Consider the following 26872-nt stretch of genomic DNA (forward strand, 5'->3'; position numbering starts at 1 on the left):
CACACCAAAGTTCCTAAGGCAGCACCTTCCAGACCTACAACCACTATCATTTAGAAGAACGAGAACAGCAGATACCTGGGAACAACACCACTTGGAAATTCCCCTCCAAGTCACTCACCATCCTGACTTGGAAATACATCGCCATTCCTTTATTGCTGCTGGGTCAAAATCCTGGAATTCCCTTCCTGACAGCACCCCAGGGACGGCAGCGGTTCAAGAAGGCAGCTCGTCACCACCTTCTCCCACGAATGAATAAATTAAAAAAAAAATCCAAGACCCAACTATACAGAAGTCACTGGATGTACGTATCCTGCCACAGCAAGCAATTTGGAAGACGCATGACACGTTGACTTGTATTGCAAGCAGAAGAACGAGTGTTAGAATTTTGACAGGCTTGTGTTCTATATATAAAATGCACTTTGAAGAGTTTAAATGTTGACTTTGTACATAGAATTCTTTGGATCTCTATGTGGAAATTGAGCAACTTACATAATTTGTGGTTGAAAGAGAAATGTAGTTCAATTGACAGCCATCTGTGGCAATGAATTTCACAAATTCACAATCCTCTGGCTAAGAAATTCCTCTTCATTTCTTTTCAAAGTGGACATTCCTCTATTCTGTGTCCTATAGTGGGTGAGCCTCTGCTGCTAGACTCATCCACTATTGGAACCATCCTCTCCACATCCAATATTAGGTTTCAATGAGGACCCCACCCCCCCATTCTTCTAAATTCCAGTGACTACAGGCCCAGAGCCATCAAACATTCCTCATATGCTAACCCTTTCATTCCTGGAATCTTCCTTGTGAACCTTTCCAATGCCAGCAGGTCTTTTCTTAGATACGGGGCCAAAAACCTCTCACAATACTCCAAGTGCTCTTTGACCAATGCCTTATAAAGCCTCAGCATTACATTCTTGCCCCTATATTTTAGTGCACCTGAAATAAATACGAACATTTGCCTTCCTTACCACTGACTCAACTTGCAAGTTGACCTTTTAGGGAATCCTGTGCAAGGACTCCCAAGTCCCTTTGCCCTGAGTTCTAAATTTTCTTCCTGTTTAGAAAATAGTCTACGCCTTTATTCCTTCTACCAAAGTACATTACTATACGCTTCCCTACACTATATTCCATCTGACAATTCTTTGTCCATTCTCTTAAGATGTCTGTGTCCTTCTCCAGACTTTCTGCTTCCTCAATGCTACCTACCCATCCAGCTATCTTGTGTATTGTTCACATACCTGGCCACAAAGCTATTAATTCTGTCATCCAAATTGTTAACATATAATATAAAAAAAAACAGTCCTAATACCAACCCCTGTGGCACACTACTAGCCACTGGCAGCCAACCAGAATAGGCCCCTTTATTCCAACTCTTTGCCTCCTACCAGTCAGCCAATCTTCTTTCCATGCTAGTATCTTTACTGCATGGTTTTTATCTTGTTAAGCAGCCTCATGTGTGGCAGCTTCTCAAAAGCCTTCTGAAAATCCAAGAAAGCAATATCTACTGATGCTCCTTTGTCCTTTCCTTCCTGTTATTTCCTCAAAAAATTCCATCAGATCTGTCAGGCAAGATTTTCTATGAAGGAAACTACGCTGATTTTGGCCTACATTATCATGTGCCTCCAAATGCCACGAAATGTCATCCTTTATATTGGATTTCACCGTCTTCCCTACCACTGAAGTCAGGCTAACTGGCTTATAATTTCTGTTCTTCTGCCACCCTTATTAAAGAGTAGAGTGATATTTGCAATTTTCCAGTCCTCCAGACCATTCCAGAATCTAGTGATTCTTGAAAGATCTCCCTCTAACCTTTGATGCCTTGTCCAGTCAAGAACCTATCAAGCTCTGCCTTAAATACACCCAACAACCTGGCCCCCACAGCTGCCTGTGGTAATAAATTTCACAAATTCACCACCCTCTGGCTAAAGAAATTTCTCTGCATCTCTGTTTTCTCTGCATCCCCTCTATTCTGCGGCTGTGTCCTCTCGTCCTAGACTATCCCACTGTGGGAAACATCCTTTCCACATCTACTCTGTCTAGGCCTTTCAACATTTGAAAGATTCAGTGAGATCCCTCTTCATTCCTCTAAATTCCAACAAGTACAGGTTCAGCCACCAAATGTTCCTCATAACCTTTCATTTCCAGAATCATCCTTGTGAACCTCCTTTAAATCCTCTTCAATGCCAGCACATCTTTTCTTAAATGTGGAGCCCAAAACTGTTCACAACACTCAAGATGAGGCCTCACCTGTGCCTAATAAAGCTTCGGCATCACATCCCTGCTCTTGTATTCTAGTCCTCTTACACTCAGTCTGTCTCTTGTATTCTAGTCCTCTTACACTCAGTCTGTCTCTTGACATTCTCAAATGTCGGTGGTGAAGAAGGCGAATGTTGGTATTCATTTCTAGAGATATAGAATATAATGATGTTGAGGCTCTTTGAGGCACTCGTGAGACCACACTTGGAGTATTGTGTGCAGTTTTGGGCTCCTTATTTTAGAAAGGATATACTGACATTGGAGAGGGTTCAGGGAAGATTCAAGAGAATGATTCCAGGAATGAGAGGGTTACCATATGAGGAACATCTGGCAGCTCTTGGGCTGTATTCCCTGGAATTCAGAAGAATGAGGGGAGATCTCATAGAAACATTCTGAAGGCTAAAAGTCCAGAACAGATTAGATATGGGAAAGTTATTTCCCATGCTAGGGGTGTCTAGGACAAGAGGGCACGACTTCAGGATTGATGGACATCCATTTAGAACAGAGATGTGGAGAAATTACTTTAGTCAGAGGGTGGTAAACCTGTGGAATTTGTTGCCACGAGTGGCTGTGGAGGCCAAGTCATTGGGTGTATTTAAGGCAGAGATAGATAGGTTGTTGATTAGCCAGGTTGTCAAAGGGTATGGGGAGAAGGCAGGGGAGTGGGGATGACTGGAAGAATTGGATCAGCCATGACTGGCGGAGCAGACTCGATGGGCTGAATGGCCTACTTCTGTTCCTATATGTTATGGTCTTGTTACTATCTCTCCATCATTCCAATACCCATTCTTGTTTCTCTTTTACTCCTTATATATCTAAAAAAACTTTTTGTATCCTCTTTGATATTATTGGCTGGCTTATCCTTCCTTTAGAATACTTCAAATTTGGGATGTCTCTGTACTGTTCCTTTTGAACTGCCCCCAGAAACTCCAACCATTGCTCTTATGTCATCTCTAATCAAATTCAGCCAGCTCCTCTCTCATGCCTCTGTAATTCCCTTTACTCCACTCTAATATTGATACATTTAACTTTATCTTCTCCCTTTCAAACTGCAGGGTGAATTCTATCACATTATGATGACTAGGGTTTCCTTTACCTTAAGCTCCTTAATCAAATCAGGTTCACTGCACAACACCCAATGCAGAATTGCCTTTTCCCAAGTTGACCTAACCACAAGCTGCTCTAAAAAGCCATCTTGGCGACATCCTACAAATAACGTCTCTTTGGATCCAGCACCGATCTGATCCTTTCAATCTACTTGCATATTGAAGTCCCCATGACTATCGTAACATTGCATGTCTTTTCTATCTCCTGACGTAATTTATATCCCACACTCTGGTTACTGTTTGCAGGCCTGTTTATAACTCCCATTAGAGTCTTTTTTATTCTTGCAGTTTCTTAACTCTACCTACAAGCATTATACATCTTCCCATCTGATATCACCTCTTCCTTGGGGTTTGAATTCAATTTTTACCAACAGGAAACCACCCCCTCTGCCTATCTTTTGATACAAGGTGCACCTTTGGATTTTATGCTCTCAATTATGATCTTCTTTCAACCATAACTCAGTGATGCCCACAACGTCACACCTGCCAACCTCTAACTGTACTTAAAAGATATTCTACTTTATTCCCCCACATACCGTGTGCATTCAAATGTTACATCTTCAGCCCTCTATTTGTCACCCTTTCTGATTTTTCCCCCATGTTACACTTCAGTTTATCTCACTAAAGGCAATTATGTCCGATCATCTCCCTGTCCTTCCTCACAGTCTCACTACACAAAGCATCAACTTGTATGCCAACTTCTCCATCCTCACTCTGGTTTTCATCCCCCTGCCAAATTAGTTTAAACCCTTTCCAACAGCTCTAACAAATATGCCTGCAAGGGTATTAGTCCTCCTCAGATTCAGGCGTGACCTGTCTTTTTTATGCAGGCCATACTTTCCCCAGAAGAGATTCCAATGATCCAAAAATCTGAAACCCTGTTCCCGGCCCCACTTCCTCAGCCATGCTTTCATCTGTACTGTAATCCTATTCCTGCCCTGACTAGCACATGGTACTGGAAGTAATCCAGAAATTGCTGCCTTGGAGGTCCTGCTCTTCAACCTCTTCCCTAATTCCTGAACTCATTGTATAGGACCTCTTCCCCCTTCCTACCTATGTCTTTGGTACTATTGTGCACCACAACCTCTAGCTACACGCCCTCTCTGTTGAGTATTTTCTGTAGCTGCTTTGAGACATCCTGGACCATAGCACCAGCGAGGCCGCACGCAATCTTCATATCTTTTTCATGGCCACTGAATCTCCAGTCCGTTGTCCTAACCCATCTCTGGGTCTGACTTTACTCTTCCCTGCTGAGCCTCAGAGTCAGCCATGGTGCCACTGGCTTAGCTGCTGCTGCTGTGCGCTGATGAACCTCCCTCTAACAGTTTCCAAAAGGGTACACTTGTTCAGGGGAATGGCCACAGGGGAAACCCTGCACTGGCTGTATACTCCCTGGAATAATACATGGAAGTTTGAAATTGAAATGAACTGATTTAACTGTACTAACAGGCAGACAGATAGACTTCGAGTGAAATAGAACTATCTTAAAGAAAGGAGTAAGTTCAACTTTCAAAGTAAGTAACCACAGTTGCAAGGAAGAATTATGGAAAACTATTCATCTTTGCAAAATTCAGATGACTATATAGAATTTGGGGTGGTAGAGTGGAAATGTGTCTCTACCAAAGGGCGCGTAAGGCCCTCATTTCCTCCGCTAGCTTGCTGGTCACCCTTGGCAATATTAAGCACCTGCGTAGCCCCCCTGATCAGGGTCATGTGAGGCCATGGGAACAGATGGTGGATGGTCCTACGAGCAGCTGATGCATATCACAAGTCCTGGTTATGCGACAACTAACGACAGAAAGACAATCTCTGAAGAGTATTGATAATGGCTGTGGTCACCCGTCTTGTGAAGACACTGCACGGAAGAAGCCAATGGCAAACTATTTTTGTAGAAAAGTTTACCAAGAACAATCGTAGTCATGGAAAGATCATGATCACCAATGTCATATGACATGGCACGTAACAAAGGAACGATACAGGATGTGTAGGCTAGAAAAGATGAGTACCATTTACAAAATGTGAACACAAATAAGAATTATAGTAAAGGAAAAATGAGATCTCCATGGAGATCAAAGAAATTACAGTGGAATTTATAGCAAGAATGGGAATTCTAAAATGAAACACCCAGAAAGGCTTACTGGTAAGGTAGAAAAATTTACTAAAGATTTCTCCAATCAGGATTGCAAAATGAGAGGAACCTTAGAGGAATGATATTGAATAAGAGTTTAAAATTAGCAGTCTAGTCTAAAAACTATCCTAAGATGTTAAAGAATATACACAAAATGCAGGAAGATCTCAGTAGGTCAGGCAGCATCTATGGAGGGAGATAAATAGTTAATGATTTGGGCCAAGACTTTGTTAGAACTTTGTTAGAACAGACTCTGCCAGAAATGTCGACTATATATTCACATCCATAAAATGATACCTGACCTGCTGAGTTCCTGCTGCATTTTGTGTGTGTTGCTCAAGATTTCCAGCATCTGCAGAACCTCTTGTGTCTCAGATTAGTTTTTAAATCCGGATATAGGCAGCCAGGTTACCCGTTAGTGTGGTTATTGAATGTTTACTAATCACTTTTGCAATCAATGACCGTTAATATTTAGTGTGGTTTATGCAATTTGTTTTGAGTGAGTTAAGTTCCAACAATAGCTTTGCTCAGTGAGAGAGAGAATATACTTCTCAATATTAAAAGGAAACAGCAAAAATAATATTCGTTCGGCACTGACTCGTGCTTACTTGATTTTGTGTCTTCTTATCACACAATGAAATGAATTGTATTTTTAATTTGATCTATTCATGTGGGACATATGGTAGTTTCTTTTTCAAAACAAGAAATGCCAAGTCATGACCTCCAAATCTTGATGCTGACCTTTGGTGCAAGACCATCTTAACCCTATAGACCCTGGCTTTTGTTATGTTAATTGTCAGTTTTTTCCCCAACAGATGGCCTTGTTTTTTTTCAGATTTTGTTTTCTTTGCTGATGCAGTTTCAAGTTTAGTGACAAGTAAAGAAAAACATAATTTTATTCTTTTTGCATTCTGTGCCTTCCTTTGCTTTCAAAAAATAAAGAGAAACGTTTTGATCAGAATACCATTGAGACAGAAGTAGTATTAGATCACTAGAGTGAATCGGGGTTAATGATGATGGACCTAAACTCTATTTTAGTGTTTCTCAGTTAATAAACCAGATGTCTGAAAATTGCAATAAATGTAATTAACATCATTGTCTCTTCTTTCTACTTTAAAACAATTAAAGTTCAAAGTAGTCTTGCTTTCACTAGATTTTATGATGCTTTCAGGAAATTACACTTTCAATAGCTGTGCAAGAAGTATTTGCGATGATAAAGCTTTACTCTGTAGTTCAGAGTCTGTAGTTTGATATAAAGATCTTGGCTTTCGATAATTTCTATTTAGCATGAAATGGAGTAATATGTTCTGCACAAATCAAATTTTGCATTTGTGTGGAGTAATAGATTACCAAGAATTTTTGCATTTTCTGTGGTTAATAACAGTTTAATTGTATAATTAAAATGCTATGTTACTCTTTAAACTATTGGGCTACTTTAGATCCAGTAGACAGTGGGGAAAGGAAGATGTAAAAACAGCAGCATTATTGTAGTAGCTAATTTTAACTTCCCCAATATTAACTGGGACTGCCTTTGCACCAGGGGCTTTGAGTTTATTAGTCATGCCCACCCCATCAGTCTCCCCCATTGCCACACAGAGAGGCTAAGATACATCTCTTCAACCTCTGGAAATTTATCCACTCTCTGCCCCCTAAGACATGTATTACTTTCTCTTTTTTAATGACAATTTCAAGGTTCAAGTATAGTTACTCACCCCTCAACCACCAGGATCTTGAATAAAAGGGTATAGCTATACTCACTTGACTCATCATTGAAACGTTCCTCCAACCAATGATCTCACTTTAAGGGGTCTTTATCTCATTATCTCATGTTCTCAGTATTTATTGCTGTTCATTTATATTTATTTGCACATTTTGTTCTGCTCTGCACCCTGGTTGATTTTCATTAATGCTGTTATAGTTGCTATTCTATAGACTTGTTGAGTATGTGCACAAGACGATGAGTCTCAGGGTTGTATATGGTGAAGTGTGTATTTTGATAATAAATTTACCTTGATAGCATGTGATTCAATTTTACCACCCACCTCTGAATTCTCCACCTATAACATCCCAAAATGAATACAGATTGTGGAATCTCCATTGGTGGAGCAAAAATAATGCTGTTAGAAGAGGTTTTCTTGAAACCCAATGTAGATTGTCCAATAGAAATGGGGTGAATATTTGATTTTATTCTGGGTTGATGCTGCTTGTGCGTGGGAGGGGGCAGGGAGCTTTGGGGTTCTTGAGTGTTTTTCTGTCATTCATTCTTTGGAGGTTTTCTTCTGTTTCGAGGGTGTTTGCAAAATGAAAGAATTTCAGGTTGTATATTCTGTACATTCTCTGATATGAAATGGAACCAAGTAATTGAAAGTTCCAGTGGGGAAACAATTTGGCAACATAATTCCCTGAGTCTTAGATAGTTCTAGGTATGGATGATATTGGTCTGGGTCAACTGCTAAATTGCGGGAAAGCTAATTACAACAGTATTAAAGAGGAGCTGAAGAAAGTAGTTTGTGAACCGTTGTTTGAGGATAAATCCACATTTGACATTTGGGAGTCTTAAAGGCCAGTTGATAGAGCTCAATCCTTGTGAGAATGAAAGGATGGCAAGGTTTGGGCAACTTGAAATAGGAGAGAAGAAAAAGGGAGCACACATCAGATATTAGAAGTTGAAATCAGACAAGGCCGTCGAGGAATATAAAGGAAACAGGAAACAACTAAAATCAGGAATTTTGAGTGTTACAAGGGGATGTGAAAGGTCCTTGGAAAGTAAGATTAAGGAGAATCTTTATATGTTTTATTTATTTTATATATTTGAGGTTATTTGTCATATGTACATTGAAGCATCAAAATATACATTGAAATATATCGATTGTGTCAACAACCAATTTGTGGAAGTTACCGTTCTGAAAAGTGATGTACATCAAAACAAAAATCCTTCAGATGTTGAAAATCATAAAAAAAAAATAAAATGCTGGAAACACTCAGTAGATCAAGCCTTATTTGTGAGATCTTTGCAGGATGTTGACTCGTCATTCTTTTTTCATTGATGCTGCCTGACCTGCTAAGTTCATTCGGCATTTTGCGTCTGTAACTCTATATTTCCAGGGAATCTCGTGTGTTTATTACTTGTGGGGTCACTCTCTTTGTGACTCTTTCTTCCATCCTTCAAGGATATGGATCAATAAACACAAAGCAATCAGATCATTAAAAAAGGGAAAAGAAAACAAATTGAATTCAGCAGGACCGTTCGGCTGAAGGGTCTTGGCCTGAAACGTCGACTGTACTCTTTTTCCTTAGATGTCACCTGGCCTGCTGAGTTCCTCTGGCATTTTGTGTGTGTTGATATTTATTTTGTAATAGTTTGTGGACACGGCATATACTCAGTGAACGAATAGTTTGTGACTTTACATCATGTGATCCTCTCAAGCTCTATTTGAGTTTTGATCTTAGCCTCATCCTTAACCTCTAGCAAGTGTTCCCTAGATTTTCAACTTATTTATTTTATTACTTTGTGCTGTGATTAATGTACAGCTGTTTATTTATTGCTTAAATCTCATACTCACTGTGAATGCTTTTCTGTTTCCCCCTTGTATGTGCATGTGTTAATGTATTTTCTTTGACAGCCAGCAACTTTCTATTTTTGGGGATTTGCACAGCTTACAAATCTCCGTCAGTCCAACAAACATGTTCAGATTTAATTTTTTTATATATCTTACTGTGACTGGTTGCTTATGTAAAGTAATTCAAATTTCAAGGCAGTGATATGGAGTTCATTGTGATCATATTGTTGCCTTATTCACAAATCAGATAAGTTAGAGAGCTTGATTAACTTGGATACAGTTTAAAAAATAATCTGAAAGGAACATGAAAGTTCACTTGACAAAGAGTACAGATCTGTATCTCTTTGACTGCACGCAGCTCTGTATAGAGTGTGCAAATAAAGTCACAACATTGGCTTCATAGTTACAATACTGTTCACAATTCATTTAGTGTTTTAAAATATAAGTTTATACAAGGCTATATGCCTATGAAAGAGGTGACACAGCAAGTCATGCAGGAAGCCTTTGATGTGATATATTGTGTTAGTTTTTTCGTGCTTCATCCATGTACATACTTAACCTTGTTTCTCTAATCTGAAGTAAACATGCCTATTATAAACTGCTAAACTCCCTTGAAGCAATATTTTCTCTTTACACTATCTAATTGATCAACTTGAGCATTTTGTTTATCCTCTCATGCACTCCTGAAAATAGATCTAGAAAAGTCTTGCCATTTGACAATTGTTATTTTTAAACTAAGGCCTTCCAAACCTTTCCATTTAAAATTGAAATATCTCAATGTGCATCTCTTCTCTCTTTGCAGCTTCACTGTCATGAGATTAAGGCTAATTTTATTCTCATTCTTACCGTGGCATAGGAGTTAGCATAACACTAATACCAGCAACCAGTGTTCAATTCCTGCTGTTGTCTGTTAGGAGTTTGTATGTTCTTCCCATGACCACACAGGTTTCCTTTCACTTTCCAAAGATGTATGGGTTGGTAGGGTAACTGGTCGTCGTCATCATCATCTGGTGCCATGCCCAGTTTGAGCTTTGACTGCCATGGCCCACACACTCCTGTTTCGGGTCAAGTGGATCAATTTGTTGGTATTCATTTCCAGTTCTCTGGCTGCTGTCTCCATCATCATTTCTCTTTGCCTTCTTCTTGCTTTCTTCCCTTCAATCTTTCTCATAATTACTGTGCATTCTAACTCGTCCTTCCTAATCACATGGCCAATGAAGTTGCGTTGCTTTTTCATGACCTCATACATTTATTTCTCTTTTTGTGTTTGCTCTGTTCATGACATCCTCGTTAAATATTCGTTTTGTCCATGATATTCTTTGCATCCTCCTCAAAACCCACATCTCTGCTGCTATAATTCATTTCCTCATGTTACTAGATATTGTCCAACACTCTGAGCCATATAACATAACCGGATAAATGTAACATTTCAGTACTCTGAGGCGGGTTGTCATGCCTAGTTTAGTATTGATCAGTATACTCTTCATTCTCATAAAGGTGTCTTTTGCCGTACCTATTCTTCTTTTAATGTCCAAGTCACATCTGCCATCTGATGTCACCCAGCTTCCTAAGTAGCAAAAGTTCTGTACTTGTTTTATGTCTTCCCCGTTTATTCTCAGCCTGCAGATAAGATTCTCCTTCTTTTTGGATATCACCATACAGTCTGTCTTTTTGCAATTGATAGATAGACCCATTTTTGCACTTTCTTCAACAATTATATCAATTAAGTTTTGTAGTTCTTCCTCCGTACTTGCAATTAACACAGTGTCATCTGCATATGTGAAATTATCGATGTTTTCATTGCCAACTTTGATTCCCAAGATGTCTCTTATTTTTGTAATATTGTCTCACTGTACATCTTAAATAAATCAGGGGAGAAAACACACCCTTGTCTAACGCCTCTCTTGATTTTCGTAAACTGACTCACTTCTCCATCTATTCTTACAGCGGCAGTTTGTTCCCAGTACAGAGTTCTGATCAGGCGGAGGTCTTTCGAATCTAGATCTAGAGTTTCCTGTAATATTTCAAATAACTTATTGTGCTTCACTTTATCAAATGCTTTTGTGTAGTCGATAAAACAAACAAACAAATCTTTTTGCACTTGAATAGCTCGTTCTGATAGTATCCTTAACATCAATATTGCATTTCTTGTACCTTTGTCTTTCACAAAACCACATTGTTCTTTACCTATTTCAGCTTGTATCTTACTTTTATCTCTTGTCATCAAAATTCTTAGAAGTATCTTGGTGATATGCTCACTAAACTTATGGTCCTATGTAATTCACATTCTATTGCTCCAGCTTTCTTAGGAAGAGTGATAAATACTGATTTTTTTCATCTCTTCTCGTATTATTCCAGTCTCATAAATGTCATTGATTAAATCAGTAAGTTTTTCAATTCCATAATCTTCAAGGACGATAATTTGTTCTATTACTAATTCATCAGGACCTGCTGCCTTTCCTTTCTTCATTTTATTTATTGCATTACGAATGGCAGATTTTAAAGTACTTGGACATTCAATGTTTTTCTTAATTTCTGGTTTTTCACCTCAATCGTCTTCAAACAGTTCCTGAATATACTCAGTTCATCTGTTCATAATCTCATCTTTTTCCATGATAATGGTACCGTCCTTTGCTTTCAAACATCCACCTGAAGAACAGAAGAGCTTTTTACCAGGGATATTTTTGATTTGTTGATGTAACATTTTTGGATCAGTAATAGGGATTCTTTCTATTTGCTCACATTCCTGGTTTAACCATTCTTCTTTGGTTTTTTGACATAAGCTTTTAACTTTTTTATCTAAGGACTTATGTAGGATTTGCTTTCTTCTGTCTCCTTTCTTCCATTAGATTTTTGATTTCATCTGTCATCCATTTATTCTTTGTGCTTTTTTCTTTTTTAGGAATCACTGACTCTGCTGATTCTATCAAGGCATCCTTTAGAGAGTTAAATTTCATTTCTACATGATTGCTATCATCTTCAACAGATTCTATTTCTAGACTTTGAAATCTATTCCTTACTTCAATTGTAAATTTTTGTCTTAAGTTTTCTTCTTTAATTAATTGCAAGTAGTCAGGGGATTGTTCAGGTTTTTGCTTCTTTAGTTTTTTAAGTTTTACTTTTACATGACTTTTACATGTTATGGTCTCTGTTACAGTCTGCAACTGGATATGTTTTGCATTGAATCACTGAGTTTCTAAATCTTTGGTTTATATTAATAAAGTCAATTTGATTTCTGGTGCTATAACCTGGACCTTTCCAGGTCCACAAGCATCTTGGATGGTTTTAAAAGTAGGTATTCATAACGACCTGATTTTTCATCTTGCACCATTCTACCCATTTCTCACCTTTCATTTCTTTCCCCAGTCCAAATTTTCCTATGGTATTTCCATCAGCACCTTGTCCTACTTCAGCATTTAGGTCTCCCATGACAATAACAATATCTTGAGATTTGCATCCATTCTTTGCTTGTTCAAGCTCTTCATAGAATTTATCTGTATCCTCATCTGTTCCATCTGTTGTTGGTTCATATACCTGTATAATTGCTAAATCAAATGGTATTCCTCTGAATCTAACAAGGAGCACTCTTTCTGATATTGCCCAGTGTCCTAAAAGACTTTTTGCCATGAATCCATAAGAATTCCTACTCCATTAGTCTGGGATGTTCCACAAGAATAAACTAGTGTTTTATTTCTAATCTGACATTTTCCAGCACCTATCCAACGAACTTTGCTAATTCCCGTGATGTTAATCTTTAGTTTTTCCATTTCATTTATCACATTGCCCAATCTTCCTGCTTGATACAGGGTTCTTACATTCCATGTGGCAATAATTTTCTTTTGTGTTACTTGAATTTTATGAGCAGTAGCTTGATGACGGTCGGGGATCCCCTGCTGACCAGAATCAACCCTATCAAGCAAAGCATCTTCAGAATTGTCTTGAAGATCCTCTTGACGCTGATGTTGTGTGATACATTTTGTGAGTTTGACCATGGTTTTCTTAGCAAATAGCAATGGTGGTTTGCTATTGCCCACCGTTGGGTGAACTGAAGAAATCGCCATTTCTCTTCCCAAATGTTCATCCACCTATACTATAGCCATTGACATTTGAGGTTGTAGCTCATCCGCCTTCTCCGTCATAAGTTCAGTTACTGAACCTGCCAGATCTGCTATTGGCCTTCACTCGTATCCTGAGCAGGAACCCTTGCAGGTGCTACCGTTCCGGGTCAGAGCGGCCCCGGGAGCAATGAATGACAAAGGGGTAACTCCACTTTCCCCAAAGCTCTGAAAGCGCCCAGTCAGAGCCTCATCACTGGTTGCAGTTGAGAGTCATACCCAGGACTAGTTAATTGGTCACATGGGTGTAATAGGGCATCATGGGCTGAAAGGGTCTGTTACTGTGCTGTAGCTCTAAATAAATAAATAAAACCAGAGTGTTTCCAGTCCTCGGTAGTTTTCATTGAATGTTATTGAAAATAATATTCCTACTGCTAAATCCCTTAATGATCATTATCCATGATCATGTACCATGATCTCTTCTTCTACCGACTGAACCAGGTGACTGAGTAAGGGTTTGTATTATAACAACTACTATAATGGATAGTCAAAACTGCCCAATGTATCACTGGCGTCAGCCTACCTGCCATCAAGGACATAATGCATATATGAAATGTTCCAGAAAAAGGCCAGTAGCATCATGAAGCATCCTACCCACTCTGCTTATGGATGTTTTGTCCCACTTCCATCAATGAGGAGTTAAAGTTCAGACCAAGACCACCAGATTCAAAAACAGTTACTTTCCCCAAGCAATAAGGCTGATCGACAGTTCCACCCACTACTCACCCTTCCACACCCCCTACCACCACTGCTTTATCATTTCTTGTCAGAATCACGAAATGTACAGATACTAGTGTCACTTATGGACGTGCATTCAATCTATGTATACACTTTAAGCTATTCTTGTGTAATTGTTTTTAATTGTTTTTTTATTATTGTATATCTTAAGATGTGCATCAGATCCAGAGTAACAATTATGTTGTTTTCCTTTACTTGTGTACTGGAAGTGACAATAAACAGTCTTGAATCTTGAATGTGAAAGTATGGTAGAAATGGTACCCCCATCACGCGGGACATGCCTTTTACTCATTGCTACCATCAGGCAGAAGGTACAGAAATGTGAAGGTACACCACTCAGTAATTCAGGAACAGCTTCTTCCCCTCTGCCATATGATTTGTGAATGGACTTGAACTCATGAACACTACCTCACTACTTTTTTACTTTCTTTGTCATAGTCATAGTCATAGTCATACTTTATTGATCCCGAGGGAAATTGGGTTTCGTTACAGTTGCACCAACCAAGAATAGAGTATAGATATAGCAATATAAAACCATAAATAATTAAATAATGATATGTAAATTATGCCAGATGGAAGTAAGTCCAGGACCAGCGTATTGGCTCAGAGTATCTGACTCTCCAAGGGAGGAGTTGTAAAGTTTGATGGCCACAGGCAGGAATGACTTCCTATGAGGCACAATGTTGCATCTAATGTAATTTAATTATTTAAATATATATATATATACTGTAATTCACAGATTTTTAAAATCTATTACGATATATTGCATTTTACAGCTGCCACAAAGTTAACAAATTTAACAATGTATGCCAGTGATATTAAATCTGTTTGTGATTCTGAATTTTCATGTACCTGGCCAAGACTTTAACCAGCTGTTTTATGGTCATCTGGGGAAGTTGACTTTTCAGTTGAGGTGGAGATTGCACACTTTATAGCATGCCATTTCTATTTACTATTGCTAATGCTTTTCTCATAAAATTGATGATTTATGCCTGACTTGTAAGTTGATTACTTTTAAGTGTTTGAAATTAATTCAGTTTTCGATTTGTTTCATTTCATCAAATTCCCTTCATCAAACATCATCCCAAATGACAATTACTTATTTCTTTTTATTCATTTTGACATTTTAGCGCCTAGTTTTTCTAATTTAAATTAGATTTAATGCATATCTGAGAATGTACATTCAACATTTCTCTAGTTGTTGAAATTAAGCACCTTTGTTTAGATTACTTTGTTATTAGTATACAAATACAATAGTCTGTTCACTAAACAGAGAAAAATCAGCCTAAAATTGTAACTAGATTTGAAGCAATATTTGAGAGGATGCGTATAAGAAATGGCAGTAGGAGACTAAATAGCCCCATGAGCCTGTCAGATTGTTCAGTGAGGTCACAGTTAACCCAATTTATGATCTTAACTCCATTTTCCTACCCAGATTCCAGAATCTTAGATTTCCCAGTAATGCAAAAAGCAGCCTATTGCGGCAAAATGCCTAGTGATTTGGCATCAATAGCTCTCTGGGGGAGAGAATGCCAGTGATTCACAGTACTGTGAGGGAAGTAGTTTCTCCTCATGGCAGTCATAAGTGGCAACGAAATTTTGTTCCCTTGTTTTAATTTACCCACCTGCTGACAAATCCTCACAGTATTTCCCCAGATAAATGCTGTTAGACTCTTGCATTTTTGAATAGCATTCTCTCTGTTCAGAACTATTGAGTTTAGGCCTATTTTCTACTGTGACAAAGCGGGCAAATACAAATAAAAGAAGTAAAACATGTAAATAAATAATACTGAAAACAAAGACTCTGCAACTCATCTTCTCAGTATTATTTATTTAATTTTTTTTGTATTTGCTGTTTGTCTTTTGCATATTGGTTGATTCTTCAGACTTTGTAATTTTTCAATGATTGTATTGTACTTTGTTTTACTGTGAATGCCTGCGGAAAAAATGAATCTCAGGAAAGTATATGGTGACATATGTGAACTTTGACAATAAATTTACTTTAAACTTTGAACTTTATCAGATGAGCACCTCATCTTGATCAGTGAACCTTAATTGTGCTGTTCCTGGTAACTAAATCCGCTCATCAATAAGGAAGTCAATGAAAAATTTATTATCAAAGTACGTATATGTTATTATATACTAACTGAAGATTAATTTTCTTGCAGGCATTTACAGGAAAATATTACTGAGAGAGCATGAGTCGTTGAGTCCTTGAAAGTGAGTCTGTAGGTTGTGGAATCAGTTCAGAGATGTGGTGAGCAAAGTTATCCACGTGGGTTCAGGAACCTGGTAATTGTAGGGTAATAATTGTTGCTGAACATGGTGGTCCTGTGGTGTGGGACCCAAGGCTTCTAAACTCCTGCCCAATGTTAGTTTCTCTCTCTCTCTCTGGCTATCCATCCCATAGGATGATGATGGTTCCTTTCGGTCAGTTAGTGGGTTGGTCCCCCACTCCTCAGAAAGGAACAGCGTGTGTGTGAGTGGATTTTAGGTGAGTAGGGGGTTGCATAGGTCCAGACCCACCCTCTCGACATCCCCTCCTGGATCCAGCGGCATGGTGGGATCCAAGACAGCTGGGGGAAGTTCTATTGCAGTGAATGGCCAGACCAGTCTTCGATGCAAGGGATGCCCTTTCTGTACTTCATGGCACGTGTTTGCTAGATGGTCGTTGATCCTACGAGAGGGTAGAGGGTTCATCCGCCCTTTGACGGGTCTTGTTTTTTGTCCTGCAGGGTGTTGAGCCACCCTCCTTACCAGGCAAACCTGGTGGGGGAGCTGGTTTAGTCGCCGACCATGCGACCGGTAGTACTGGGATACATGGTATCAGTAGCACTCAGAGGAGTGACCTGACTAGGTCACTGGTCAGGGCCAATGTTAGTAGTGAGAAGAGGGTATGACCTGTATGAAAACTGTACATTCCTCAGGTGCAAGCTCACCAACATCCTGTATATAGTTGTGGCAAAGCTTCTTGTACTTCATCCCCATTGCAAAAACATCCATATTCTCTTTGCTATCTTCAACATTTGCGCCACTTGCTTTTGTAGTTATGTCGTAATTTTACCTTATTTATTGATTATAAAATGCTTGCTCTTTGGGTTTTCTAGTTAGAAGACACCCAGGTTTCTCTGAACAGCAACATTTGATGGCTTTAAACTGTTTAATGGTACTTTACTTTTCACACAATTATGGAGGCAATTCACCAGGATATTGCCAAGATTAGAGGTCTGTACAGATTGAGTACAGCTCTACATGTGTGTAGTAATAGAGAGGACGCAGTGGAGATTGCTTGGAATGGAGAGCTGATGCTATAAAGATAGATTAGATCACTCACACAGCATATGGTGGCAATAGAGAGAGTGCAGATGGAATGGAGGGCTGATGCTATAAAACAGACTAGATTGACCTCATTTATTCCTTTTGGAACATAGGAGGCTGAGAGGATGATCTTATTGAGTTTTATAAAATCCTGAGGAGCATAGATAATCTTTTTCCTAGGGCAGAGTCATCAAAAACCAGAAGGCCCAGAATAAGGTGGAAAAGGAGAAATTTAATGGTGATCTGAATTTAAGTGTTTCCACAGAATGTGATGAATATCTGGGAACTACCTGGCAAAGGAGGTAGTGGAGGCAGAAACAATTAGAACTTGGGAACGGTATTTGAACAGGTATTTGGAGAGGGAAAGCTTGGAAGGGATATGGAGTGGATGTGGGCAAATGGAATTAGAATAGAAAGGTCCCATGTTCGACATGAGCAAAACCATATGACATCGGAGCAGAATTAGGCCATTCAGCCTATTGAGTCTGCTCCACCATTCAATCATGGCTGATTTGTTTTAAGATTAAGTTGAATTGCCATTCATGCATAAACAAATCCTCATGAATACAGCCAAACAAAACAGTATTACTCTGATTTATTGTCCCTGTCAGCCCCATTTTCTTGCCTTCTCTCCCTAACATTTGATGCCCTTACTAATCAAGAACCTATCAACCTACACTTTAAATATACCCATTGACTTGGCCTTCACGTGACTTTTCAAAGTGGATCGAAAGACTTGGTGTCTGTGCTATTTAATTTTATAATCAGTGAATAAGATAAAATTACAATGAAAGTGCAAATTACTTTTATTAACACGACTTGAATGTGATTCTAAACCTATGAATGTTGTTCCAAGAACAATAATATCCAATTTGTTTGAATGTTTCTTTAATATTCATGTTAGGGTGATGCTTGATGTTTTTCACCCAAACATTATTTTAAGTTTCTATGTCAGGGGTTCTCAACCTTTTTTATGCTATGGACCCCTATCATATCCAAAGGGTCCGTGGACTCCAGGTTCGGAATCCCTGATGAAGCATAAAAACTGAAAAACTGAGAAACTGCCTTGAGACTGATGCCATTAGTTGGATGTTCCAACTCGCCAACAATCTAAACTGAAGGGGAAATAGTGAAAACAAATGCATGCCTTTGAACATATACAATCAGTATGTACTACTGTCTACAACAGATGCTTAAAGATCAGAGAAAATGGCTTATGCAGAACTTTAAGGAAGATGAAAATAATGCATTTTACATGTGATTTTAGATTAGATTAGCTTCATTTGTCGTATGTACATTGAAACAACAAACCATACAGTGAAATGTGTTTGCGTCATTGACCAACTCAGCACGAATTTGAACTGGTGGTAGCCTGCAAATGTTACCAATGCTTCGAGCAATAACATAACATTTCCACAATTTGCTTACTCTTACTATTGCTTGTGTCTTTTTGGAATGTGGGAGGAAACCGGAGCACCTGGAGGAAATGCACATGGCCACGGGGAACGCGTACAAACTCCTCACGGACAAAGGAAGGAATTGAACCCCAATCACTAACTGCTATGCTAAATATCCCCAGAAGAAAGATTTTAGATAGAATGTTGTCTCTTTATTTCCCTTCCTTCAAATGGTTTATGTACAGTTAGGAATGGGTCAAAGTATTCAATTCAGGGATGAAATAAAAGTCACTAAAATCCTACTATATGCAATTCAGGTTTATATAAATAATGTTACCTCTGAATAAAAATGGATTCCAAAATAAATCGCTTTTGGTCTCAAAAAGAGTTTGAAAGAACTTGCATGTGAAGGAAACACACTGCAATTTTTGCACAAATGCAACTTCAGTTACATATCTGCAATGTTAATTACTAGATAGATTAAGAAGAAAAGTTTTAGCGTTCAGGTATTTTCTGATGCATATTTTTTAAATTTTGCTAAATATTTTATTATATGCCAATACTTTAAGAGCTTCAGAGGAAAACAAGTGTTAAGAATGTCTTGCTTATTTTTAAAGATCTTTTGGTTGAAATCATTGGGAATTCTCCTCAATGCAAATTTTACACTGCTTTAGATAAAACTCATTATAATATAGCTTTATTGTTTCATTTTTTTCATTCTTACTAATGCTACTATTTTTATTTTATCCTCTAAAAGTTACTCTGCTTCTCTTTTCTGTCTTCCTTTTCCTCTCCAAGCTGCTGTTGCTGTCAATGAGGCTGTCTGCTCTGGCACTGTTTTACATAGCTGCCCCTCAGTAAATGAAGGTATTCTCCTCCCTCTCTAATACCTTAACAAAATTTATTTTAATTTCATTAGCTATTTTCCATGCAGCTTTATTCACTCACAGGTAAGTGCACCCACGCAGGAGAGAATCTGCTTAGTGTTCTTGCAGTAGGATAGGTTGTTGATGAATCTTTCTTTTCTTATTTGAGGAAATAAAGTAGTGTTTTTATTCATTAAAATTCAGTATATAATAGGCATTAGATTAATTCTGATATTGAAAGAAATATTTCTAGTGCTGGCATCCACACACAAACATCCAAAACTATTACAAGTGCCAAAAGGAGATGTTTATTGGCCAAACAATAGACTTAGTGTAATGAGTGACATAGTTCAACTGCCCCTTGCTTAACATTTTTCAGAAATTACACATTTTGACTTTGGATGCAAAAAAATGTAATATCATTTTAGTCACATTAGGCAGAGAATCTGCACACAAAAAAGTGCGTAATTTGCCAGTTTGAAATAATCATTTTCAAATGTCTGTCAGATTGCCTTTTAAAGACAAGTTTTAAAACATGAGATATGGTAACAAGGGGAACTGAATTACACCAGAAAATATAGAACTCTGTTCCTTTTAATATCATTTTCAATGATTTAAAAGAAATCTGTAGTTAGAATTGTACTGGAAATTATTTCAAGACATCAGAGATCCTTAGATTTCCATTTTAGTAATCTTGTTAAGAATTGGTCAAATAAGATATGAAAGTATAATTACTGATGCAAATATAAAAAATTGAAAATAATTATGGCTGAATAATGTTTCATAATCCCTGCTGAGTATTTTGTCAAATTTGTGCATTAGTTATCTGGACTACACCTGATTTTGTCACTGCTGTACTTAACAAGATTGCCATGGTATGACTGATGAATTAGTTTCCCATTATCAGTAATTTTCACAATTTTAGATCTAATTAGGTTTGTTTGTTGACTTGGGCAACATCGGTGCTCCTGATGCGACCTCCTCTACCTTGGTGAGACCTGTTGTAAATTGAGGGACTGATTCATTGACTATCTCAGCTCCAGCCGCCAAAAGCGGAACATACTCGTGGCCAAACATTTTGATTCCAATTCCCATTCCTGTTTTGATATATCACTTTATGGCCTCCTCTTGTGCCAAGATGACGCCACTTTCAGGGTGGAGGAGCAACACCTTGTATTCCGTCTGGGTAGCTGCCAACCTGATGGCGGGGTCATGGACACCCGGCTCTGGTCTTCTGCCTGCTCTGGATCTCTTTATTGCTAACTGCCGACGGGACATCAACCATCTCGACTTCACCACGCCTTGTTCCCATTCCAACCTCACTCCTTCCGAACGCTCTGCTCTCCACTCCCTTCGCACTAATCCTAACCTTTCTATAAAACCTGCTGATAAGGGGGTTGCTGTTGTAGTCTGACGTACTGACCTCTACCTTGCCGAGGCACAGAGACAACTCGCGGATACCTCCTCTTATTTACCCCTCGATCGTGACCCCACTAAGGAGCACCAGGCCATTGTCTCCCACACCATCACCGACTTAAATCCGCTCAGGGGATCTCCCATCCACTGCTACCAACCTTATAGTTCCCACACCCCGCACTTCCTGTTTCTAGCTCCTACCCAAGACCCACAAACCTGCCTTGACTGGTAGACCTATTGTCTCAGCTTGCTCCTGCCCCACTGAACACACTTCTGCATACCTCGACACTGTTTTATCCCCGCTCTGAATTTTTTCAATGATTTTAAGTTCCCTGGCCCCCACCGCTTTATTTTCACCATGGATGTCTAGTCCCTATATACCTCCATCTCCCACCAGGAAGGCCTCAAAGCTTTCTGCTTTTTGGATTCCAGACCTAACCAGTTCCCCTCTCCTCCATCTAGCGGAATTAGTCCTTACTCTTAATACTATCTCCTTTGGCTCCTCCCACTTCCTACAAACTAAAGGTGTAGCCATGGGCACCCATATGGGTCCTAGCTATGCCTGCCTTTTTGTTGGCTTTGTGGAACAATCTATGTTCCAAACGTAATCTGGTATCTGTCCCCCACTTTTCCTTCACAACATTGACGACTGCATTGGCGCTGCTTCCTGCATGCATGCTGAGCTCATTGACTTCATTAACTTTGCCTCCAACTTTCACCCTGCCCTCAAGTTTACCTGGTCCATTTCCGACACCTCCCTCCCCTTTCTGGATCTTTCTGTCTCTGTTTCTGGAGACAGCTTATCTACTGATGTCTACTATAAGCCTACTGACTCTCACAGCTTTCTGGACTATTCCTCTTCTCACCCTGTCTCTTGCAAAAATGCTATCCCCTTCTCACAATTCCTCCGTCTCCGTCACATCTGCTCTCAGGATGAGGCTTTTCATTCCAGGACGAAGGAGATGTCCTCCTTTTTTAAAGAAAGGGGCTTCCCTTCCTCCACCATCAACGCTGCTCTCAAACGCATCTCCCCCATTTCACGCACATCTGCTCTCACTCCATCCTCTTGCCACCCCACTAGGAATTGGGTTCCCCTCACCTACCACCTCACCAGCCTCCGGGTCCAACATATTATCCTCCGTAACTTCCGCCACCTCCAACGGGATCCCACCACTAAGCACATCTTTCCCTCCCCCCCCCCCTGCTTTCCGCAGGGATCGCTCCCTACACGACTCCCTTGTCCATTCGTCCTCCCCATCCCTCCCCACTGATCTCCCTCCTGGCACTTATCCTTGTAAGCGGAACAAGTGCGACACATGCCCTTACACTTCCTCCCTCACTACCATTCAGGGCCCCAGACAGTCCTTCCAGGTGAGGCGATACTTCACCTGTGAGTCGGCTGGAGTGATAGACTGTGTCCGGTGCTCCCGATGTGACCTATATATTGGCGAGACCCGACGCAGACTGGGAGATTGTTTCGCTGAACACCTACTCTCTGTCCGCCAGAGAAAGCAGGATCTCCCAGTGGTCATACGTTTTAATTCCACGTCCCATTCCCATTCTGATATGTCTATCCACGGCCTCCTCTTCTGTAAAGATGAAGCCACACTCAGGTTGGAGGAACAACACCTTATATTCCGTCTGGGTAGCCTCCAACCTGAAGGCACAAACATTGACTTCTCTAACTTCCTCTAATGCCCCACCTCCCCCTCGTACCCAATCCGTTATTTATTTATAGACATACATTCTCATTCTCTCTCTCTCTCTCTCTCTCTCTCTCTCTCTGTCTCTGTCTCTGTCTCTGTCTCTGTCTCTCTCTCTCTCTCTCTCTCTCTCTCTCCTTGTTCTCCCTCTGTCCCTCTCACTATACCCTTTGCCCATCCTCTAGTTTTTTCTCCCCCTCCCCCTTTTCTTTCTCCCCGGACCTCTTGTCCCATGATTCTCTCAGATCCCTTTTGACAATCAACTGTCCAGCTCTTGGCTCCATCCCTTCCCCTCCTGTCTTCTCCTATCATTTCGGATCTCCCCCTCCCCCTCCCACTTTCAAATTTCTTACTAGCTCTTCTTTCAGTTAGTCCTGACGAAGGGTCTCAGCCCGAAACGTCGACTGTACCTCTTCATATAGATGCTGCCTGGCCTGCTGCATTCACCAGCAACTTTTATGTGTGTTGCTTGAAATTCCAGCATCTGCAGATTTCCTCGTGTTTGCAGCTTGAATATTGATTTTTTTCCTTCCAAAAATTCCCTTCCCCTCCCCTCTTCTTCTATTCAATACTATAGCCTCTTATCTCTTCTCACTTTGCCTATCATCTCCTCCAGGATCTCCTCATCCTTCCTTTTCTCCTATCAACTACTCTCCTGTCCAGTCAGATTCCTTCTCTCCACCCCTTTACCTTTCCCATCCACCTGTCTTCACCTATCACCTTCCACTTCCCCACCTTTTTATTCTGGTGTCTTTCCCCTCCCTTTCCAGTCCTGAGGAAGGATCTTGGCCTGAAACATCAACTGTTTATTCATTTCCATAGATGCTGCCTGACCTGCTGAGTTCCTCCAGCATTTTGTGTGTGTTGGTTTGGATCCCTGTTAGTTTGTGTTGATCTTTATCTTGGAAAAAAAAGTTGCATACTTCCACTTATTGCCAAATATATTTGCATTAAAAGTAAATAATTATTTCAAATGGGTTTAAATATGTTTTCACTGAAAAGTATTTTGGAACCTTTTTCTAGATGTGGGAAATGTTAATGATGACCAAGGCAACAGTAATTTCAGCTGACTGTAATTATTGAAATCTCATTTTGAATGAACTGTGCACCAGACTATTAAACTTGCTGAAACTTAGATCAATAGTCAATGCTTCTTAATTCTGTCATTAACAAAACACTTGTTCTGCTTCCATAGGTTGGAGTCAGCTTGCAGCCATGCATTGTGTCATGCTTCCTGATCACCTTGGACAGAACAATTTCCGACCTCCGCTTCTGGAGATGTTGGCTCGGAGATGGCAAGATCGGTGTTTAGAGGTAGGATTGTGCTAAGCTGATTAGGTGATGGAATACTGTTTTGATTCCTGCTGATTTGCAAGTGTTTTGTATCGTGTCCATTGATGCAGCTTTTTTTGTCATCTGATGGTTTGCTTTGAAATGAGTAAATACACAAGGTGCTGTAACATAGATTTGTTATAAGTATATAGTAACACTGCTTTAAATTAAGTATTGTGAGGCTGAATATTACTTGGGACTGTTAGGATGTATTCTGGAGTTAGGGAATATAGCAAATATTATTTTCACCAGCAACCAATCTTCAGAGATGAATGTGGATTGTAGATTGAATTTAAAATGCAGCCCTGAACAGTAGTTTTTCTGGAGTTGATTGCAAGCCAGACGATGCTGATTAACATTTATTTTGGGTATCTGGACTTCGGGCATGAAGAAAGAGGTTTGTGAAAACTATTTGTTATTCAAAGGAAGCATTGTAGATCCATTGTGACTATAGAATTGTCTTTTGATCTTTAGCACATGAAATATTATGTAATATTGAGTCAAACAGGCCTCTTCCTCTGAAAGGGTCTCAATATGATGCCTGCTACTCGCTTTTGTTGTATAAAATACTTCTAAGTCTATTATCTTCAGTGTTTTCTTTGGTGACTTTGTTCATGTTACAACTGGGACTACTGTCCAGAACCGTTTCCAGCATTCACTTCTCATGATTCCCAGATGCCTGCAATTACATGGGTCCACTGCAGGGCTTCCCAAATTTTTAATGCCATGGGACCGTTACCATTAACCAAGGGGTTCGTCAATCCCAGGTTGGGAACCTCTGGTTTAATGCAAGTGACCTTTCTCTGTCGACACATCCTCAAGTCCAGTAGCAAGGTCCAAAAAGTAACTAAGTGCTAAAGAGGCATATTGTTATAAATGACGTTAATAGTTTTTAAGTGTCTCCATATATCCTTGCTGATCAGAGCATGAAATCTTGTGTAACCCTGGTGCTGAAGATATCCAAGAAGATCTGGCCTGCCAGTCTGTGACTTTTTCTTAGGTTCAAATAGAAGACATATTGGCTCAATACTCAGCGCTGTCTACGAGAAGTTTGTACATTCTTCTTGTGACTGGTGGGTTTCTTCTGGGTGCTTTTGCTTTCTCCCACATTACAAAGAGATATGAGTTAGGGTGCATGAACATTGATTACTCTAATTTCCGTTAATGCCCTCTCCTCCCCTTCTTACCCCATCCCGTATTTATTTATTTATTTATTTATTCATTTATTCATTCATTCATCCATCCATCCATCCTTTTTTTCTCCCTCTCTGTCCCTCTCACAATAACTCCTTGCCTGCTCTCCATCTTCCTCTGGTGCTCCCCTCTCCCTTTCTTTCTCCCCAGGCCTCCCGTCCCATGATCCTCTCCCTCCTCCAGCTCCGTATCCCTTTTGCCAATCAACTGTCCAGCTCTTGGCTCCATCCCTTCCCCTCCTGTCTTCTCCTATCATTTCCGATCTCCCCCTCCCCCTCCCACTTTCAAATCTCTTACTATCGCTTCTTTCAGTTAGTCCTGATGAAGGGTCTCGGCCCGAAACGTCAACTGTACTTCTTCCTATAGATGCTGCCTGGCCTGCTGCATTCCACCAGCATTTTGTGTGTGTTGCTTGAGTTAGGGTTCGTAAGTTGTAGGCATACTATTTTGGTACTGGAAGCATGGCAACACTTGCAAGCTGCCACCAGCACATCCTTGGATTGTGTTGTTGATGCAAAATGATGCATTTCACTGTATGTTTTGATGTACGTGACAAATAAATCTAAAGCAATAAGTCTACTTGTCTCTTAATGCATATTTAAATGTTCCTCAGAACATTTTCTCTGGCACTGATGTTTGATTCAGTGGCCTGTAATTACCTGGCCTTTCCCAATTGCTCTTGTTGAATAAGAGTACTGCATTTGCTCCAGTTGTCTGGTATCTCATGGCATCTTAGAGTCATGGAACTATACAGTACAGAAATGGCCTATCTAGTCCATGCTGAACCATTTAAACTGCCTACTACCATCAACTTGCACTGGGAACATAGCCCTCCATACCCCTACCATCCATGTACCTATCCAAACTTCTTTTAAGTGTTGAAATTGAGTTCGCATGCACCACTTGTGCTGGTAGCTTGTTTCACACTCTTATGACCCTTTGAATGAAGATATTTCCTCTCATGTTCCTCTTAAACTTTTCACCTTTCACCCTTAAACCAGGACATTGGTTATAATCCCATCCAACCTCAATGGTAAAAGCTTGCATACATTTACCCTGTCTAGATCCCTCATAATTTTGTATACCTCTATCAAATCTCTTCTTAATCTTCTGTGTTACAAGGAATAAAGTCCTAACCTATTCAATCTTTCCTTATAACTCAGGTCCTCCAAACCCAGCAACATCCTTGTAAATTTTCTCTATATCTCATCTGTGTCCAGCAGGATCTCAAAATCTTTATCAGGACCCTGGCAATCTCCTCCCTACCTCCCTCAGCTGCCTGGGATTTTCAGCATGAGGTTGTGGGGATTTACTCTACATAGGTTCATCAAGCTATTTAATACCTCTACTGAATGACGGCAGGGGAGCTGCATGGTCCCAGTCATAATGAGGACTAGTGTTTACAGCCTGGTGTTGGTGTTTACAGCTGCCCAGGATAGTTTGCACACTCCACTGGAGGTGGTGCGGCGTGGTGTCCAAGCTGTTCCCCCCCCCCCGTTCCCCTGTATTGTCCCCCTACCAAGTGTTTCCCCTTGTTCTGTTCCCCCTTCCCCCCCCCCAAGTGTTTGCTTGGCAGAAGACAAGCTGTATTGTGTTAGACTGAAGACTGCTGCACATTCATTGACTCAGGGTCTTGAACTATATTTTTTGTATGATTGTATTTTACTGATACCTTTTATGTACTTGCTATCTTATATGTGCCATATGTGGCTTGTACTGTGTGTGATTGTTGGTACTGTGTTT

General features: G+C 39.9%; 1 protein-coding gene across 4 annotated transcripts in view; it reads left to right on the forward strand.

Annotated features, from left to right (window-relative positions):
- Positions 1 to 26872, forward strand: part of LOC140194900 (WD repeat-containing protein 7) — a 619189-nt gene that overhangs the window by 197864 nt on the left and 394453 nt on the right. For all 4 annotated transcript variants that reach the window (XM_072252235.1, XM_072252236.1, XM_072252237.1 and 1 more), the window contains one exon: positions 23799 to 23917. In XM_072252235.1, the coding sequence (XP_072108336.1) occupies positions 23799 to 23917 (119 nt within the window). The remainder of the gene's footprint in view (positions 1 to 23798; positions 23918 to 26872) is intronic.

The sequence above is a fragment of the Mobula birostris genome, chromosome 3 (genome assembly GCF_030028105.1).
Source record: "Mobula birostris isolate sMobBir1 chromosome 3, sMobBir1.hap1, whole genome shotgun sequence".
In the NCBI taxonomy this organism is placed as follows: domain Eukaryota; kingdom Metazoa; phylum Chordata; class Chondrichthyes; order Myliobatiformes; family Myliobatidae; genus Mobula; species Mobula birostris.